The 20,071-nt window shown below is 37.1% G+C and overlaps 1 protein-coding gene across 1 annotated transcript in view; it reads right to left on the bottom strand.

Annotated features, from left to right (window-relative positions):
- Positions 1 to 2,958: 2,958 nt before the first annotated feature.
- Positions 2,959 to 20,071, bottom strand: part of washc2c (WASH complex subunit 2C) — a 39,673-nt gene continuing 22,560 nt past the window's right edge. The window contains exons 18-28 of the mRNA XM_008117731.3: positions 18,405 to 18,491; positions 17,523 to 17,677; positions 15,520 to 15,640; positions 12,953 to 13,075; positions 10,879 to 10,995; positions 10,370 to 10,492; positions 9,961 to 10,065; positions 8,147 to 8,350; positions 6,373 to 6,930; positions 5,033 to 5,204; positions 2,959 to 3,554 (exon numbers count right to left, since the gene is read on the bottom strand). Of these exons, the coding sequence (XP_008115938.2) occupies positions 3,421 to 3,554; positions 5,033 to 5,204; positions 6,373 to 6,930; positions 8,147 to 8,350; positions 9,961 to 10,065; positions 10,370 to 10,492; positions 10,879 to 10,995; positions 12,953 to 13,075; positions 15,520 to 15,640; positions 17,523 to 17,677; positions 18,405 to 18,491 (1,899 nt within the window). The 3' untranslated portion in view covers positions 2,959 to 3,420. The remainder of the gene's footprint in view (positions 3,555 to 5,032; positions 5,205 to 6,372; positions 6,931 to 8,146; positions 8,351 to 9,960; positions 10,066 to 10,369; positions 10,493 to 10,878; positions 10,996 to 12,952; positions 13,076 to 15,519; positions 15,641 to 17,522; positions 17,678 to 18,404; positions 18,492 to 20,071) is intronic.

The following is a 20,071-nucleotide window of genomic DNA, read 5'->3' as shown; positions in this document are numbered from 1 at the left end:
TCCAGTTTAAAGCAGAAAACCTAGGATCAGCTACTGGGATATAGGGCCTGTCTGGAAGGGCCCTAAATCTATACTGTCGGATAATCCAGTTCAGAGCAGATAATTTGGATTTTATATGGCAGTGTGGAAGAGGCCTGAGAGAGAGAGAGAGACCCCTTCCACATAGCTGTATAAAATCCACATTGAACTGGATTATCTGTTAGTGTGCACTCTGCTAATCCAGTTCAAAGCAGATATTATTGTGAATTATCTGCCTTGATATTCTGGGTTATATGGCTATGTGGAAGGGTCCATACTTGCCCAAGGTCTCCCAGGGCCCCCACACAGCCATATAACCCAGAATATCAAGGCAGATAATCCACAATATTTGCCTTGGATTATCTGAGTCCACACTGACATATAATCCAGTTCAATGTGGATTTTATGCAGCTGTGTGGAAAGGGCTCCAGTGAGAGACTCGAAGCCAGAATCATAGTTCAAAGCTCTAACCAGGCTGACTGGCAAAGTCCAACCAGTGCCTCAAGGGGATCCCATCTACTTTTGAAACCTAAGGAGGGTCTGCCCTGGTTAGTGAGTGGATGGGAGACTACTAAGGAATGCCAAGTTCTGTAGGCTGCATTTCAGAGGAGCACACTTTGGGTTAAGATTTGTTCTGAGGCCCAGGCCCCATATACACCATATGCCATGTCATAATGCAAGGTACCCACCCGGGGAGAGCATGGATGAGCTCCCTCTATCAGCTCCAGCTCCATGCGGGGACATGAGAGACGTTTTAATCTATATTTATGTATGTATATAATAACAGTTAAAATATCTATCTATTTTCCTGGATGTCTCCCACATCCAGACCCTTGTGAACCCTGTGAATGAGTCAAAAGTATGTACAGTAGAGTCTCGCTTATCCAACATAAACAGGCTGGTAGAAAGTTGGATAAGCCAAAATGTTGGATAATATGGATGCATTAAGGAAAAACTTATTAAACATCAAATTACATTATGATTTTACAAATTAAGCACCAAAACATCATGTTTTACAACAAGTCGACAGAAAAAAAGTTAAATACGCTGTAACATTATGTAGCAATTACTGTATTTATGAATTTAGCACCAAAACATCACAATGTATTGACAACATTGACTACAAAACATTGAATGCTAAAAGGCAGACTGCATTGGACAATCCAGAATGTTGGATAAGCGAGACTCTACTGTATGTATGATGGTTGGCTTGTACCACAAAGGCTTCCACATGGCTTAATAGATCTGGACCAAACTTAGAACACATATCCTTCCTTACCCAATTTACTCCTGGGGTTTCAAATGGAAAATGGGCCCCTTTGGGGGGAGCAAGGCCCCAAAAACTAAGTATATAGATAGGCTATCTCAGAGGGGGCAGTAATACATGAAAATGTGCTAGAGTATCACCAGGGAACCACTGTAGTGTCATATTAATATAATATACAGATTTGATAAATGTGGATTTTATATGATGTATGGTTTGCAATTGAATGAAAGGTGCATGAATGGGGCCTAATTGGGCTGAAGATACCATTCTAAAATATTGAAGCCCAGAAAACTACATTACAGGAGGTGAAGAATTCATGGACTGTAATTAAAAGTTGCTGAACTGCTGACGTTGATGACCAGAGACAAATTTTTAATTGTTGACATTGCTGACTTGATTAACTCTTGGTGGAAAAACAACAGGTTTATATTTCCAATGATAATGGCTCTTTTTAAATAGGGAAGTCCTTGCATTTACCAACATCACTTAAGGAAATGATTAGAAGGTTCCTTACATTACAGGAAGCAAACAAGGCTCATTGATAAGGAAAACCAATTAAACAAAGTCAACATCTGTCCAGGAACTGATGGAATCAACATATTTTAGCTGTCTGTCAGTAATTTACAATTTTCAGAATCACACCAACAAAAAATATTATATAAAAGGACCATTTCTGAATACCATTATGAATCTGATCAGCTTCAACAAGAAGGATGGAAAGAATGCTTGATGAATGAATGTTAGAGTATATGTGTAAATGTTGATGCAATATCCCCTTTTATCTATGTAACCAATAGTTATTGTAAAACCCAGTACAGGAGTTTGTGTCTACTTCTTTCTCTGAAAGTGCCTAATGCAACTTTTTAAGTGTTTAAAAAAGTACTTATGAGACAGTATGAGCCCCTCAGAGTCAGAGCATTGCCATGGAGAGACTGTGAAGGAGGCCTTTTCAAAGGGCTGGGCAAACATGGAAGAGAGATGGAAAAGGGAGAAAGCAGTTGGGCAGCTGAGATAAAAAGGAGGAAAGAAAGAAAGGGAAGGAAAGGAAGAAAAGCAGGCAAGATGTATGGTGGAAAGGTATGAGAGGAAGGAAGGAAAGAAAGACAAATGGGGACAAAAAAGGGAAGAAAGAAAAAGAAAGAAGACAGGAAGACAGAATGGAAAAAAAGAAGTGGAAAGTGTATGCGAAAAAGCATGGGGAAAATAAAAAGAGAAGGAAGTGAGTAGAAAAAAAGGGAAGGAAGGCAGAGAATGGAATGAAATGGGGAAAAGGTGTGTGAAGAAAAGCAAGGGAAGTAGGGAAGAGAAATGGAGATTTGTTTATAGTTTTCTGGAACAGGAAGGCAATGATGCATAGTGGCACAGGTGTAGATCACCATGTGAGTTCACAGGTTTAGTGGATCATTTGGATCCTCATGAAGCCTTTTTATTTTGCCTTGAGAGAGGAGCAGCAGCCACTATCAACTCAGCATGCCTAAGAGGCCAGCTTTCTGGTTGAGGGGACAGAACACAGTGGTACCTGAGCACACTTGGACTTTGACCAGTCGCACAAACTAAATATAGTTACCTCACAACCTCTGAGGATGCCTGCCATAGATGTGGGTGAAACAGCAGGAGAGAAAGCTTCTGGAACATAGCCATACAGCCCAAAAGATTCACAGCAATCCAGTAAATAATTGTTATTCTGATCCTGTTTATTAGTAATCAGAAGGAAGATAGGCAATCAGAAACAAACACTAATTATCCAATGACAAATTCAGCTGCAAAAGGATTGCTCTTTGGTTTTCTTTTTTCTTTAGAACTACAAAATCACAGAGCAGGAAGTAAAGAAAGAGGGCATTATGACACTGATTTCACAAATACGTTTGCCAATATCACTGGTTTCTTCTTATTTTTAGTTCTTGTTAATAAAATATATATTGTATACAATAAATGACACAATAAGAACATGAGTACTAAAAGGTGCTACAACTCTTTTTACAATATTTTGCTTGGTTAAATGCCATGCAGGAAAATATTTTGCTATGTGAGTAAGGAAATAATTATGGAATATTCACAGTTTATCATATTGGTCGTTTTACTGCAAAGCAAGGGAATAGTTACTGGGGAGGATAAGACTGATACAATGCATATCTTCATTGGCCTTCAAATGCATTCAGTGGATCATCAAAAGTATTTGATGCTTTAAATTCACTTTTAGTTCCTGAAGTTTTCTGAAGTGACTGTGTCTTCTGGGTCGTCTTGAATTGACTAGGTGAGAAGATATCATCTGAGCAGAGAAAAAATGAAGATCATGTATTTGACAATGGTGTGAAATTGATTTACAGAGTCAGCAGTGAGATCCACTTAAGCAATAACACAACTGCATTTATTGGGATGGGAAATGGCCACAACTTTATTATTCAATAATAATAATAAATAGAAAAAAGTAATAATAAATGTAATAATAATAAATAAAAATAATGAATGTAATACCAACAATAATATCACAGTAAAATAACAAATGTAACAGAACAATAATAATTAGAGTAAAATAATAAATTACGTATATACTCGAGTATAAGCCAACACGAATATAAGCCAAGTGGAGCTTCTTCAGCCCTTAAAAGGGGCTGAAATACCTGTCTTCTACTTGAGTATATTTGGTAAGTGAAGCCTAACCCTTGCCACCTGGGATTGGGGTGGACCTGCCTGTCATACCTGGGCATGACCTCTGTTTAACCCTGCTCCTAATACTTCATAAAAGACCTTTCAACCAAACCTGCCAGGTGTACTGGCACTGCCAAAATTGTGATGAAGAAATAATTATTTTAAAATGTAAATTTCAATTGGTTATTTAATTGAATAATCAATAAAACTAAAATAACTTAATTTGTTAAAAGGCAGAAGTTCTAGGGCATTTATCTGGAGACTGGGTTCATTCCAGGGCTAATGGAGGCATCTGTGATCATCACATAGGAAGTAACTAGTAACCGAAATGCCATTCTTGAGAGGAGGTTCCTTGGTCTGAACCAGAAGTGGGGGGACATTGACTTCTGGTATTACAATGAGTTGCATTTACTCTGAGTTTGAAAAGGGAGAAGGGGCATAAGATGGTGGTTGAAGGGCGAAGGAAAACAAAATAAAACAAAGTTTTTTTTACAATAGGGATAATAAGATATGAATAGAGAACTGAGAAAAAAGAAATGAAATGTATAGAGCATCTAATGGAAGTATGAATGTGGAATTGCTAGAGAACAACAAAAAGCAAGTTTCTCTGTTGGTTGATGAAGTAAAACCAAGGAAAAGGCTGCTTGGCGGTTGAGGCATGTGCGATAGAGAAGAAGGGGTCCGCCAAGCTGGAGAGCTCTAGAACAGTAATTCTTAACCTATGGGTCCCCAGGTGATTTGGCCTACAATTCCCAGAAATTCCTACCAGTTTACCAGCTGTTAGGATTTCTGGGAGTTGAAGGCCAAAACATCTGGGGACCCACAGGTTGAGAACCACTGCTCTAGAATGTCCTGAACAGGATCTCTGCTTGCGCAAAACTCAATGTATGATGCACCGAGGCCAAAATGAAGAAATACTATTCCAGAACCACTTGTGATCTTTATAAAATCCACATCCTGCCTCCTCATTTTCTCACGAAATTTCAAACTATTTTGATACTCCTCAACATGAATATGTTTGTCCTACCATGGCATATTTTCTCATGTAAAACAACCACTTGCAGCATTTGCAGCTATACTGGAAGTCTAGCTACTTACCTGTGTCCTCATCAAATATCGATTTAGCTTCCACCTTCTTTTTGGCACTCTTTTCTTTTGGTTTTACAGCAAGATCAGCAAAGATGTCAACATCATCATCAAAGAGATTTGCTTCCAGCAATGTTTTTGTTTTGACTGGTAGTTTGACAGCTTCTGATGCAAATATATCACCCTTAAACAAGAGACATTCAGTTTAGGACAGTTTAGCTGGTTCTTGGTAATCCATATTCTGGCTACTCTCAATTTCTTATAATTGAGAATAACATTTTGAATTTTAAAATTAATAGCATTCCATGTCTAAAGTTTTAAATTTGCATATGAAGACACAGATGGAAAACACATTTATGCTACATAATTATGTAGTTTTGAGTCACAATATCTCCACACATTTCTCTGTAAAAGTTCACTGCAGAGTAGGAAACAATGGCATGTGTAAATAGATATGGACGATTTGTTTATAGATGTCCACACAGCAGTGTAGACACCAACCAAATGAAATTCATTTCCTTGCTACTTCAGTAGCATTTAAAGTATGCATTTTTAATTTTGGAGAGTGCAAAAAGACTTTAAAATACTCTACACACCATAAAAAACCACAGGAAAAAAAATAACAGGCAGTATAAATAAATGCCTTTACATAGAATACAATCTCGCCAAGGAGCACTATCCTTATGACCTCAGAGGAAAAGAAATGTGATGTCTACTCTACCATTCAACGAGAAACGATTCTGTAGACTGGTACTTCAATTTTTGTGGGTAATTAATGCTCACTACATTATTTTATAAAGCAGGAGTAGGTAATTTTAGTCTTCCAGATGTTGGTTGAATGCAGCTCCCATAATCTGTTGACATTAACTATGCTGGTTAACAGGAAATACAGCCCTGGAGGGTCACAGTAGTCTAACCATGCGGTGAATAATCTAATGCATATAACATGACTCAACAAACATCTGATGCTGAAGGCCACTAAAATTAAACAGGTGTCTTGATGAAGATACAAAAAAATATTTTTTTTATAAAAAGGATAACAGAAGACATGTGTATGAACTTGTTGAATCAGACCCAGATTTATAAAAAGTATCAAGATGAATCCATTTTAGGAAAGTTCCCGCTATCTACATTGGACACTTATTAGCAAGAAAAACTAAATGCTTCAACTAGCAGAAAGAAATAAGTATTTTAATAGAACCTTCTCATTTTATACTTTATAGTCTCTCTGCCTAAAAAGCTCACAGCTGAATCATTTCCCACCACTGCACATGTGCCCAAAAGTTTGTAAGAAAAAGCAAAATACAGAACAATAAGCAGAAAGGTCTGGACAAAAATGCTTTCCAAATTACCTCAAAAATATCTTGGACTTGAGGATCCTGTCCAGACTGAGACGTGGGTTTTAGATCTTTTCTCTTCACTGTTTTTTTATTAGTGGTGAAGAGATCTTCTTCATTTTCTAAGAAAGAGGAAGGACTGAGCTCCTTTACAGGCTTTTTAGACTGGAACAGGTCTTCATCATCCAGGGACACTGGAACAGAGAGCTGTCCACCATCTTTTGAAGCATGACTCATGTGGCTTTCTGTTTCCACTGTGGCTTTTGGTCTGGAGGCTGCTTTAGAACTTACATTGTGCTCCAAAACATCACTTGAATCAAAGAAATCAGAGACATCAGAGTGGCCTGTTGATTTTATGGTATTATATGTCTCATGAAGATGGTTGCTGCTTCTGGCTGGTGGAAGCAATCTGGCTGAGGGATACTTTAAAGCTGATGGCACAGAGTTCTCCTTTAAGAGAGGTGGAGATGGATACTCAGCACCAGTCGTTTCATTATCGATGGACTCTTGAGCAGCTATTCTCCTAGCCATTCTGGAAGGTGGTCTTCGTTTCCCACTCATCTTGACTCTGCCCTGTGATTGTACATTAAGTTGCAAGATGAAAAACAAGCACCATTGCATTTGATTTAGCCATAACGATGACAATATTATATTTTTTGAAATGAAGTAAATACAGTATGTTAAAATTAGTGTCTGTCTTCATAGTTCTGATAAATGAAAACATTATAAAATAAGGTCATCATCATCTTCTTCTTGATAGTAGTAGTAGGAATAATAATAATAATAATAATAATAATAATAATAATAATAGTAGTAGTAGTAGTAATAATAATAATTTTTATTTGTAACCCGCATCTCCTCATGGCTCAAGCAGGAGCACAACACAGTCAAAACATATCAATATATAATGTTTTGGTCTCAAAAAGAACAGAGGGCTTATGGATAACTGAGGTTTTTTTCAGTTGGTCATCCGTGACACATGTAGGTCACTTTTCACCTATGTGGAGAGCCTCAGAAATAGCTAGAACATGTGTTTTGTTTGATAAGTTCCCCCACCCCTTTGACTTTAGTGCTACAACTGCTGCAACAGGATGAGGGAAGATTGTGCATTCCCAGATAACATTATGTAACATGATTTTTGTTCCTGGGTTATAAATGTCATTTCCTAATTGATTCTATAATAAGAAACATGGAAAAAGTGTATTAAACTGCAAAAACTTGGTTTTTGTGGGACATCCTGCAGAACATTTTGCTATAGTTTTTCAATAAATGTCTCACAGAGTCTTAACCAATTCAACAGTTTGTGACAGTATAACAACTACTTTCAAAGTAAATACCGCACAATTAAATGGGGAATAACACGTTCAAACCAGGAACTATTTTTAAAAATTTTGTTGCATAATGTAATTGAATGGTCATTCTAATGGAATTAGAATGGGTGGATTAATCTTTCTAGGTAACTTGTTTAGATACCTAGTAATTCTTGCTATTCAACTCATTATGTGTTCCTGTGCTGGCATCTAGACACATTATTTCTTGCCTTTATTGCTAGAACACTGGAAAAGAAACAACTGTGTGGGTCTCATAGCTTATACCTCTCCATGTTTTCTTAAGTTTCTTCTTTAGTTTTGCAAGAAAATTATCTCTTCTGAATTTACATATACCTTTGACCCCTTGTAGGCCAGATCAAAATTTTAAATTGTACTAAAATGACTTCAATCTTTATGCATCATTTGACATGTGTTAAGTAATGGTGATTTGTATTAACATTTTACATAATAAAAATTACCTTATTGGTATTTTGCAAGGTATCTGCTTGCATAGGGCTGTCAAAGCTGACTCCTGTTTCATTATTGCCTTTTACAACAGAGGCTATTTTGGCATGCTGTATGCCATGAGGTTCATAACATGGAGTCTTGGGATAGGATGCAAATCGCTTCATGCCCGAAGTCCCAGAGGGCAAGAAAACTGTTGGGTTGATGTCCAAATTTGCCTTGGAAAGGGAATGAGAGATTACTGTCAACGGCAGCAGTAGATCAAGCAAGCACAAATATAAAGTCCATGAAAAACAACAACACCAAACTAAGTCAGCAAGAATATTTTGAAATCTGGTAAGTTTTAATTTTCTAATCAAAGAGGATTTTTAACATTAACTTTCAGCAGGAATAGATTTTTAATACAGTTTCATTAGAGTAAATGCAACTGAACCAGATCAACATACATCATATTTATAGGACAATTTCAGAAGAATAATGACAGCCCAGAAAAGACAGTCCTATCACTGAACTGGCCCTGACTAGGTCACAATGCTGGAAAGGAAAGTCAAAAGTTAGTATTCACTGGATAAGGTATCAATGTAGATACATGAAACAGTGTTATAAATAATGTTATGAAGAGCTTGATAAACAGTAAATGGAAGCAGTGGTCTCTTGATGCTTGCATTATAAAATGTATATGCATAGTTAATACAAATGGAGATGCTTTTCTTCTGTTAGGATGTGTAGCTCCATATATTATAACCTGTCCTCCAAAGCTAGAATCTACAAACATCAGTAGTCTGTAAGCCTGCTTCATCTTGTTCGATATTTTGATAATTATCTGAAACCTTACTATGTTCCTCTAAAGAAGATACAATCTTTATTAATATTTTCTTTTCTGCTACCTTGCAAAAAAATAAAATAAAAGTAAAAGGTCTAAGTGAATATCTTCTACACTCTGCTAATCTATTGGACCCATTTTAAGAAATCAGTACAACCTTGTAGATTATCAGGGAGATTTCTCAAATTCTGAAGCTATTTATGGAAAATTCTTTAAGCTTAGATTTCTTGATGTGATGAATCCAAAATTTTCTGCACTTGGGTAATATATTTTAGATTTAATTCTCAATACGAGTATGGCATTCAAGATGTTAATTTCTCTAACAAAAAACTTTTTTCTTCTAAAACAGCAGGTTAAATCTTATCAATTGAAAGGTTGACAGTTTGAAGCCTGAATCAGGGTGAGTTCCTGGCCTTTAGTCCAGCTTCTGCCTACCTAGCAGTTCAAAAGCAAAATGTGAGTAGATAAATAGGTACCACTTAAAAGCAGCTTACAGTCATATGTACATACAATATATTATATTATTCATATAGCACAATATAAGCATTATATATTACTATATTGTACTATAACACTATATTGTAATATTATTAGTAATATTACATGTAATATAAATATACCATTATAATAGTGTATTATTATTATTATTATTATTTAGTATTACATTATAATATTATTAATTGTTATGACATTATTGCATCTTAAGATCTAAAACTTTTCCTTCAAAAAGGACACCAACATTTCAAAATCCTGCAAAACTTAACAGCTGAACTATTTGCACAATAGTGGCACTATTTATTCTATAAAGTATAAATAGTATATCTACCCAGTCTACATAATTCATTCCAATTATTGAATGAAGGTTATGTGGTTTTGGGTTGAGGTTTCTTAAATAATCTCTATGTGATAATATCTAGTGTTGTTGTATAAAGCAAGAGATATGTATTCTGTTATTTAAATTGCTACTCCACTGCCTCAAGTTTATTAAAATGAAATGTTAAATACCAAAGGCTTTGCTTCAGAAGAGTTGAAAAGACCATCATCACCATCATTACTGTCAGTCGCAAATATATCTCCTGCAGATGGCAGCTTTACCCTGGGCTTTGAAACCTGGAGTTTTGAAATGGAGAACAAAGGCAGTTATTTGATGGACAGTTTTTTAAAAAAATGTTTTGTGGGTGCTTTGTGCAGGTGCAGAATACCTATTTGTGTGATTCCCAGAGACCACGAAGAAAAAGCAAGCCCCACAACCATTACCAATAAAATTGCAATAATTATTTTTGCCAATAAATTCTGTTTGGTACCTCCCATACTGACCCGATTTAGCAAACATTTTTAATTACCTTAAAAATTAAAGCTCAACAAAAGACCAATTTTAAAGCAAAAATGGTAAAGTTACTTTGGAATGACCAACCCTTTTGTTGCTGGCAAAAAGATCAACGTCAGGATCATTGTCTTTTTGTAGTTTATGACTGAAAAGAAGTTCTTCATCCTGGAAAACACCAGTGCTCTTGGAACAAAGTATATTCTCTGGAGACTGGAAAACAAACACACAACATGTCATGACAAGAATTCTTACGTTTTTAGGTTTAACAGGTATAACTCTGTTAAACTTCCCTTTTGCATGTATTCAGCTAGAACACCTAGCATATCCCTCAAATATTATATCATGTTTTCCTGGTAAAATTGCACACTTTAGGGGGTGGAATCTTGGCTTCTTTTTCATTTCCCAACCTGTTTTAGGCCTATGGAAATCTCTTCTCAAAACTGAAAGCAAAGACAGGCTATGTACCTTCAGAAGCTGCCCACCCATGATTTAAGACTTAGGTCTTGAATTCCTGCAATATTAAATAACCCATTAGTGTGTATTCACAGAAAGCACAAAGGAGGTTAGTTTCTCTGGGGATACTTTCTATTACTCACCTTTCCTATTTCTTTCTGAGTGTTCTTATTAGAATTTATATCTTCACTTCTTTCATCTTCTTCAAGCAAACTAAATACACTTTTATTTTTTCTCCTCGTATCTTTCTCCAAAAGGGGCTGAGGGTTAACAAACAAATATGAGTTATCAGCTCATCTAAAACAAAATATTTGTGCTTTATTTAAGATTTATTTAAGACTAGTTCACCTGATTTTTGAACCACATAACCTAATGATTGGGGGGAAATGATGATAGGTGGCTCTCTTTCAGCTATCACAAAAGCGATCATCAATCTTAAACCCTACCTATTTTGTGAAAAAACACAACTAGGGCATCAAAAATAGATTACGGGTGCAAAAAATGACACATTTCTCAAGCATACATACACCCAGACAAATCCTTTTGATTTGTCCTTTGACACTTCATATGGCATTTCAAGGACCAACCTCTACATGCCCTATCATTAAATATTATAATCTATGAGCATCTGCCAGTGTTACCACTATCTTGATTATCTGTTAAAAACTGTTCAGAATTTCCAACAATCCCTGTTCAGCAATACTATAAAAACAAACTGCTCCACACAAATTTCAGCATCTTCTATGCTACTTCAACACTCTTAGGCCCGCTCTGCTGTCTAGCTTTTTTGGAGGATGAACATTTTCATGACACTTATAGAATCAGAGAGTTAGAAATCACAAAGGCCAGTCCAAGCTCCCGTCATGCGGGAATACAAAAGGAATCCCAACAGATGAACATCCAGCCTCTGTTTAAAAACCTCCAAAGAAGGAGACTTCATGACACTTAAGAGGCAGCTTATTCCTCCATTCAACAGCTCTTACTGTCATGAAGTTCTTCCTAATGTTTAAGTGGAATCTCTTTTCTTGTAAGTCTTAATCCATCCTTCTTTGTCCTAGTCTCTAGAATCAGGGGAGCTGACGTTTAATAAGGTGTTTAGCTCTGTATGCCAAAGAGTGCTGGTGCCTCACCAAGCTACAAATCCCAGATTCATAAAACTGAGCCATGGCAGAAAAAATAGTGTCAGAACACATTAATTCTATGAATTGTAAGTCTCTGGATTAGCAGAAAATAAGATTACTCTATTTTCAATCACATATCCTTTCCAATATTTAAACGTGGCTATCATGTGAAACCTTTAACTTTCTCTTCTCCAGGCTCCTGTTACTGATAGGTAATAGTTTCCAGATCCTGTACCATTTTGGTTACTCTATCCTGGACACCATTCAGATTGTCAATATCCTTCTTGAATTGTGAAGCCCAGAACTGGACACAGATTCTAGGTAAGTTCTGACTAAAGCAGAAGAGAGGAATATTATACATGCTCATGTAGAAGCCAAAGCATGTATGCCAAAAAATCACCCTTTAAAATCTGAGTCGAGTTATATGCAGGTCAGTGCTGGAGTAGGGACCCAGTACAAAGGCAACAACAAGAAACTCATTCTCTGCCACCCTTTGCTCAAGCTGAAAAAAGAAAGGCCACTATCCCTTCTTCCTTATCTTCCTTTTTGGCCTGAAAAGGGTTCAGTAGCAAAGTAGGGGAGCCATTTTGGGTGACTAAGATAACACAAAGGGGTGAAGTTCATTTTAAGCAATGGATTAAGTGCCTAAGATTCTCTGCAGACACTGCAGTGGCCATTTCGAATTATCTTGCTTAAAATGCACATCACTACTTCATTTCTTCCCAAGGACCTGAAAAGGTTTTGTTAGATGTGATTAATCTCATTGCACAAATGGTAGAACAGACGGAGACTTTTTGTAATGTTATTATTTTCAATCTTTCAATTTCTTATCCCGATGCTATCAACAGTATATTTATGGGTTCTTTATATTTTAAACATTATTGGACTGGTATAAAATAATCCTCAGCACACTAATGCTTGAAAATGGCATGTGGCATCTCATATAAGAGACTCACTTACCTTGCACACATCAAACAAGTTTAATTAGAATGTGAACCAAAGCCTACTTGGCCCAACTCCCCAAAACTTACTCCCTAACATTATAATAGCATTTTAATAAACTTTATGAAAAGTAAAATAAGTAAATTTGCCTCACTTGTTCCTTCCGTTCCTTTTCTATTACATCTCTTTGTTCAAGATCATGAAATGTATCAGGCTCATCCAAAGTTTCTGCCTTCTCTTCTGCCAGTTTCTTCTGAGGTACTTCCAGAAAATCTTCCTGTGGACCAAGAAATAAAGGATAAGAAGTCTTCCACTTTAAAATTAGAAATCCTCCTAATATCAATAATGAAAAGAGAAGATTTTAACATCTGGAGAAGTCACAGTTTTTGTGTGTGCACACACATGAGAGAAGAGATTGGCTAAACAGGTGTCGGGGACAGAAGGATCATCCCACAATGTAAAATGTTTTAAACATAGGAGTCAAGCCATGAGCTACATAGAAGACTTGGAAGAGCATCTAAAAGAGCCTATCTGACTTGAAGAGAGAAAGTTTTCTAAGTTCACATATTACTCTGGAATCCTAGATAAAATCAGGAACTCCTAATAGTTTGTGTCTTAGCACAAGCTTGAGAATAGTTATGAATTTTGGACTTAAAAGGTAAAAGATGCAATATTTAGCTTTTTAAATGAAAACAAAAAACGAGTATTTTTTTAAAAAAAGTTTGACTTTTAAAAACAAATCTATTGATCCCTCACCCCCTGATCAGATTAAAATCCAAATCAGAACTCTTGGTGGTAAGGCTCCAACTGAAATGTGGAATGTGACAATAGGCATGTACATTCAGGAGTAGCCATATTGATGGTACAGTAAAAATACGGTAAAATCCAAAATATGGCAGTAGCTATACCATTTTTGGAGAACACTAAAGGATAAAAGACATTATGCAGACATTCAAAGCTTCACAGGCTTTCTCAGTAAGCAAAGAAGTAAAAAAAAAATCATGTATGTCAAAAGCCTACATTTTGTCTGAGGTGTTGCATTGAAGGATTTTAAATGCAGGCAGAGGTCACCCACACACTTTGCCTAATGAGGAATATGGACAAAGAGCAATAATGACAGTTAATGAAACTGAAGCAAGCAATCTAAAGTGGACAGGAATTCAACGTTTCTACAGATGTTTATACAGTCCATGAAACTGTCTGCAAAGAAAGTGAGGAATTTGCTTGATCTGATATTCTTGGCAGGGTTTGTCTTCCAACAGATATCAGGATAGTTAAAACTTCCCATTACTATTATATCCCTCCTTTGTCACCTGTTCCCAGGAAAGAATCATCTAAGTCCTCGGCCTGGCTTGGAGGTCTGCAGTAGATCCCAACAATGACATCTCTGTTATTTCTCTCCACTTTAATTTTTATCCAGATACTTTCCAGGATTTAGATCATGGACCTCCACACAGGAGCAAATATGCTTGATATACAATGCTGCTCCTCCACTTCTCCTGTTTGGTTTATTCCTCAAAAACAGTTTATATCCCTCTACTACTACAGTGGAGTCTCACTTATCCAACATAAACGAGCTGGCAGAATGTTGGGATAAGCAAAAATGTTGGATAACAAGGAGTGATTAAGGAAAAGCCTATTAAATGTCAAATTACATTATGATTTTACAAATTAAGCACCAAAACATCATGTTTTACAGCAGGTCTGCCACTTGTTTGGGAGTGTAGCTGCACTTTTGTTGTTGTTGGGCGTGTTGGCCTGCTGCGCATTGCTGCCTAAAGAAACAGCTGTGGATTTGGGCAAGAGGCAGACTGAGTTGGATAATACAGAACGTTGGATAAGCAACGATTGGGTAAGCGAGACTCTTATGTAGATTCTAATCATGAGACTCGTCCCATCAGGTTTCAGATAGTTACTGATCTCCATTCAGAGGATGGAGGCCCAAGTGGTGCAATGGGTTAAAACTTTGTGCTGGCAGGACTGCTGACCAAAAGGTTGGTCTGAATCCCGGAAGTGGGGTGAGCTCCCATCTGTCAGCTCTAGCTCCCCTTTGGGGGACATGAGAAAAGCCTCCCACAGGATAGTAAAGCATCAAATATCTGGGCACCCCCTGGGCAACGTCCTTGCAGACGGCCAATTCTCTCACACCAGAAGTGACTTGTAGTTTCTCAAGTCACTCCTTGCACAAAACAAAACAAAACAAAACCTCCATTCAGAACCCTCTGGTTTGTCCACCACTTTTCCTGGTTCCCCCCACCCCACTGCTATGGGAATTCTCTTAATGAGAAAAAGATACAATAGTTGTGTCTTCTAACTCTTAGTGTGAGGAGCAACCTATCTGAATATACTGTTAAGAATCTGATAACATCTTAAAGGCCAGCAATGTTTACTATGGTATACTTTTTTGTTGATTAGTGCAATTCAATACTCAAAAAGATTTAACTACAGTAACTTTATTCCTTCTTTAAGAAAGATACACTTTTTATATTTAACCCTAGAGCTTTCTACAGGGGAATAAGTGAAGTGCTCCTCCTCTGAGCCACTGTATTTATATGAATGGTACAAATATTGTATAGAGGAAACATTTACTGATTAGGCAAAGCAAATCCAAAGGAAGTCTCCATCACTTGAATGGCAATAGGATGTGATTAGAAAAACATGTAAATCTCTACAAGTTATCAAAAAGTGTTTGGAGAATTTCCAGTTTATGAGACTGTGTACCTGAGCTGCATGTTCCATTACTGAGGACTGAGGTGAGGACTGAAACTTGAAGAGAGAATCTCCATCTCTATCACCATCACCATCTTCAAACAGAAGAGCAGCTTTTTGAGATTTTTTTTTACTGTAGTAATGAGGGAAAATCGAAAGAAAAAGCGTAATTGCATCACACATTAGAATGTTTTGTTGAAGACACAAAATTAAACTGCATGCAATCTGGACATAGCATATTATTTGAGAACATAGAAATGCTGGACCAATCTAACAACCATCATGTCAGACTACACAAAGAAGCCACTGAAATCCACAAGCATGTGGACAATTTCAACAGAAAGGAGGAAACCATGAAAATGAACAAAATCTGGCTACCAGTTTAAAAAAAACTCTAAAAACAGGATAGTGAATAAAGAAAAACACTCAGAATACAGGGGAATTCCAAACATTAAACAATCAGGGCCAGCTGAAACCTCCCAAAAAAGGATTCCCCCCAGGCAGGAAGCAACCAGGCTTTGAAGTTGCAAGGCCATTCAATGCTAATCAAGGTGGCCAATTGCAACATTCACACTTGTCTCCAATAGACAAGAGCTCTTTTTCCCACTCTGGACATTCCACAGATATATATAAACCTCTCCTTGCTTAGTTTCCAATATACCTTACAACCTCTGAGGATGCCTGCCATAGATGTAGATGAAATGTCAGGAGAGAATGTTTCTGGAACATGGTCATACAACCCGGAAAACTCACAGCAAATTGCACACAGATTACAACATGAGTTAGAAGTCTAGAGTCTTAGAACTACAGCACTTGTGAGATATGGCCACCCAACTTCTGTTGAAAAACCTTCAAAGGAGAGTCCGCCAACCTCTGAAACAATTTATTCCGTTCCCAAACAACTCTTATGCAAACATTCTTCCTAACGTTTACCTTAAATCACTTTGCATACAATTTGAACCCATTGATTTGTGTTCTAGTCTCTGGAGCAGCAGAAAATAAACTCACTCCATAATTTACATGACATCCTGATTACATTTGCTCCAGTTTATGCAACAAATGCAGACTAAATGGGATTTTTCTATAAGGTTCTAAAAAATGAAATAATTTGGCCTCTGGGAGCATAGTGACAGTCAGGATTTTAATTTGAAAAAATTAATCAGATGGCCAATAATCTTGATTCTTTACCATGAAATTTATAGGATTCAGGCTGAAATACATCCCAAATGTGACTTTGTTAATTTAAGTAAATTTCATTCAACTCATTTCTTATCCAGATGTTTCCAGGCTCTTTCCATTCCTGTCTCATGGAATTTACCGGACAGGTTTTTAATTTTTTTTTCTCACTTAAGGGTTGCCATTTTTACATTGAAGTATGTTCAGGCCACAAATAACAGCCTCCATAGCTTCCTAATAAAGACTTGCACTGACAGAATCAGAGACATTCTCTTGAAAATAGTGGTCTAGTCCTGTACTCGGTCTCTGCTTAGACAACAGTCTTAACAATAATATGGATTAAATCTCCATATTGGTTAGAGTATGAGTTGTGGAGAGAATGATATACTTGGAGAGACAGAGCCATCATCTGCAATCTTAAATTATTCCTGTATCTGTTTCTGTAGTCTTGTGTAATGAGGATTTTATCTTCTGCATTTTCTGTCACTTTCTATGGGATGGACAGACACAAATACTCTTGTTACCTGCTATAAAGGGGATCATGCCTCAAATCACTGTCAGCAGGGATTAAACAAAGCACAATAACTCTGGTGCTACCTGTTTCCCCCTTTAGCCTGGAGGTGATAGGAATTAATATCCAGAATTACTGCCCAAGATTATTCTGTCCTTAGGGTAATGGTAATTGATAGGCTTGCAAAGTAGGAACTGCTGTCTCCATTCTGGTGTACTGTGATAAAAATGGGCTAATGGAATCATTGGCCCTCTTTGCATCAAGCTCTTTTCAGTAAAATGATAAATCGAATGAAAGGGAAAGTTCTAGATACATCCAAACATTTTACCTCTCTTCAGTTATTGCAAATATATCCTCCTCTCCTTCCTCCTCAAAGAGGCACTTCTTAGTTGTTTGACTGACTGAATAGGCAGGTTGTGTAGCTTTCTTCTTTTGGCTGAGTTCAGAGGCAGGGTTGACCTCTTGAGCATTGTTCCATTGGTCCTAAAATAAACAACGTATTGCTGTTGTTTTGCATTGTCTTTATCCAGGTAGCGTGCAAGCTTTTGAGCAAGCAAACCACAAGACAAAATTTAGAAGAGTTGCCATTCATTTGTATATATTTTATAGAAGACTTTGCTAAAGTTGCTGTGAGCCAGGAGGCAGCTGATTATGAAGAGACAGCAAATTTTCAAAGCCAACAGCACGTACATTTCAGTGTACACAATGACATCCCATATAGATATTGCAGGGTGTTTCAAAGTGACAGATACAAAAATAGAGATTCAAAGAGTTTTAAAAAGATGAACCTGATTTGAAATCACTATATTCCTGCAATCACAAATAACTCATGAAAGAAGCACTTATCACTTGAAAGTGTGAGACATAGAAGTTTCAAATGATTACTGTTAAATATATCTCCCTGTACACAAACAGCCCCTAGCCTCAGGAATCCACAAGATTATGGCCCAATAATATAAGGTCTACTGAGATATTCTCCATTTGCAGAGTTGTTTTTTTAGATTTGGGTCTGGATCAAAATGGTTAGCAAAACTTGATAACTCATTAAACTACCATATTTGTAACTTTCTGTGTAATTGTAACACATTGTCATGAACTATATTGTTTTGAAATTGAGTCCATCATTTTGAAACACCTTGTACCAAATGGCGTTGGTTTCAAATAGCTAGAGATAGATAAAGTCTGTTTTGCCAACTTCTGTAGATAGTACCTCCTCATCACTGCTGAAGAGTAAACTGGTTGCTTTCTGTTGGTGTGGTTTTGATTTTTGCATCTTAGGTGCAGAACCAAAGAGATCCTAAAAGATATAAAAAGAAGCTCAGCCACTGCTTGAAGCACAGTTTGAAGCAGAAAACCTCTCTTAAGCATGCAAATTCCAAAAAACAACAATGAAATACTTTGTATAAAAACTGCAAAATTCTTGAGCTTTTGCTTTACTGTTTTTCAGTGGTATCAACTTGCTTTGGTGAATGGCACATAGAGAATGTGCCAAAAACTCATGAAACCAAATATTCTTCCAGAAACGCTCTATTTTCAGTATGAAGGTCTTCTCAAAAGAGGTCTTCTCAGCAAAGGTGCACCACTCCAGCAAAGTTTATCCTGCTTTGGGGAGCGCATGTACACTTATTGCTGTACACAGGCACAGAAGCCATTGGATGGCCTGCATGACGATCAGGAAGCAGTGGCATACTACATAGTGTATTTGGCTCCCCATTGTTGTCTGTAGTCATTGTAGTAAGTCAAAGATCTGATGGTTTTAATTGTTTTAGATTGCTTATATGTTATTATGTGTCTTAGCTTGTAAACTTTGTTTATGATGGGCTTGGTCCCCATGTAAGCTGCCTTGAGTCCCTTCAGGGCTCTTTATAGTAATAATAATAATAATAATAATAATAATAATAATAATAATAAAGTAATAATAATAATTAGCAATGAATATCACTGAAAAAGACTCAGATGCATGCACTATGACGGTTGGCAATTTCACCAGGTGCCTCTGATTCAGCAGCCTTTGCCCCAGCTTAATCCAGATTTCAATGTTAACTTTAATTGTTTATCCAAGCTTTCAAAGGCAGCTATTGTTCCCAAAAAGAGGTAGGAATGACAAATTAACAAGAGACACTTGACATTCCCCCTAGAGAGGAGTGGAAGGAAAGCTTCTATCAGCAGTTAAGTATGTCAAGTTCACAAACATGGAAACAGACAGTAGCAACTAAAATCTCATCTCTGGGCTTTCCTCCAGGGTTGCTACTCAGTATGGAATATGATCAAGCCAAAGCACTCATTAAACATATCAGACAAAGCACCAATTGTATCTAGCCAATGCCCCAACCTTCCTCGCCAAGGAAGCCATTAGTTACTTTGCCTCACCTAAGACATATTTAACAAATCTAGAGGTACCCAGGCACAATGTCATGCCCTTCCATCAGCTGTACTCGAGGGTCAATATCGGAAGACCCCCTACCCTTGTGATTCTGGAAATACAGAAACAACTGAATATGTGCTCCTCCAGTATCTGTTTTATAGAGATATTCGAACTAGACTCATCTCGCCATTGCTATGTAAACATCCGGGCCGCTCAGGACCATTTCACACCACCCTGCTGCTTTCAGATACCAACTCTGTTATAACCTATAATGTTGTCAAATTTTGCGTGGCAGCGCTTAAAATTTGCCAGGTAATGACTGGTTCTACAAGTTAGCACTCTAACTTATTGGTAAATTGAAATTATAAATACTTAATGTTCCCACCCCTGAGTCCCCTAGACCTGTGCTTGACTGTACCCCTTCCTCCTTATGCTCCATTATACTCCCTGAATGCTCTTACCCTTCCCTCCAGACTCTCTTCCCTTTTCATTTCCTCTAGTCTTTCCCCCCT

Source organism: Anolis carolinensis, chromosome 3 (assembly GCF_035594765.1).
Source record: "Anolis carolinensis isolate JA03-04 chromosome 3, rAnoCar3.1.pri, whole genome shotgun sequence".
Lineage (NCBI taxonomy): Eukaryota > Metazoa > Chordata > Lepidosauria > Squamata > Dactyloidae > Anolis > Anolis carolinensis.
This window is presented reverse-complemented; position numbering and strand designations above follow the sequence as displayed.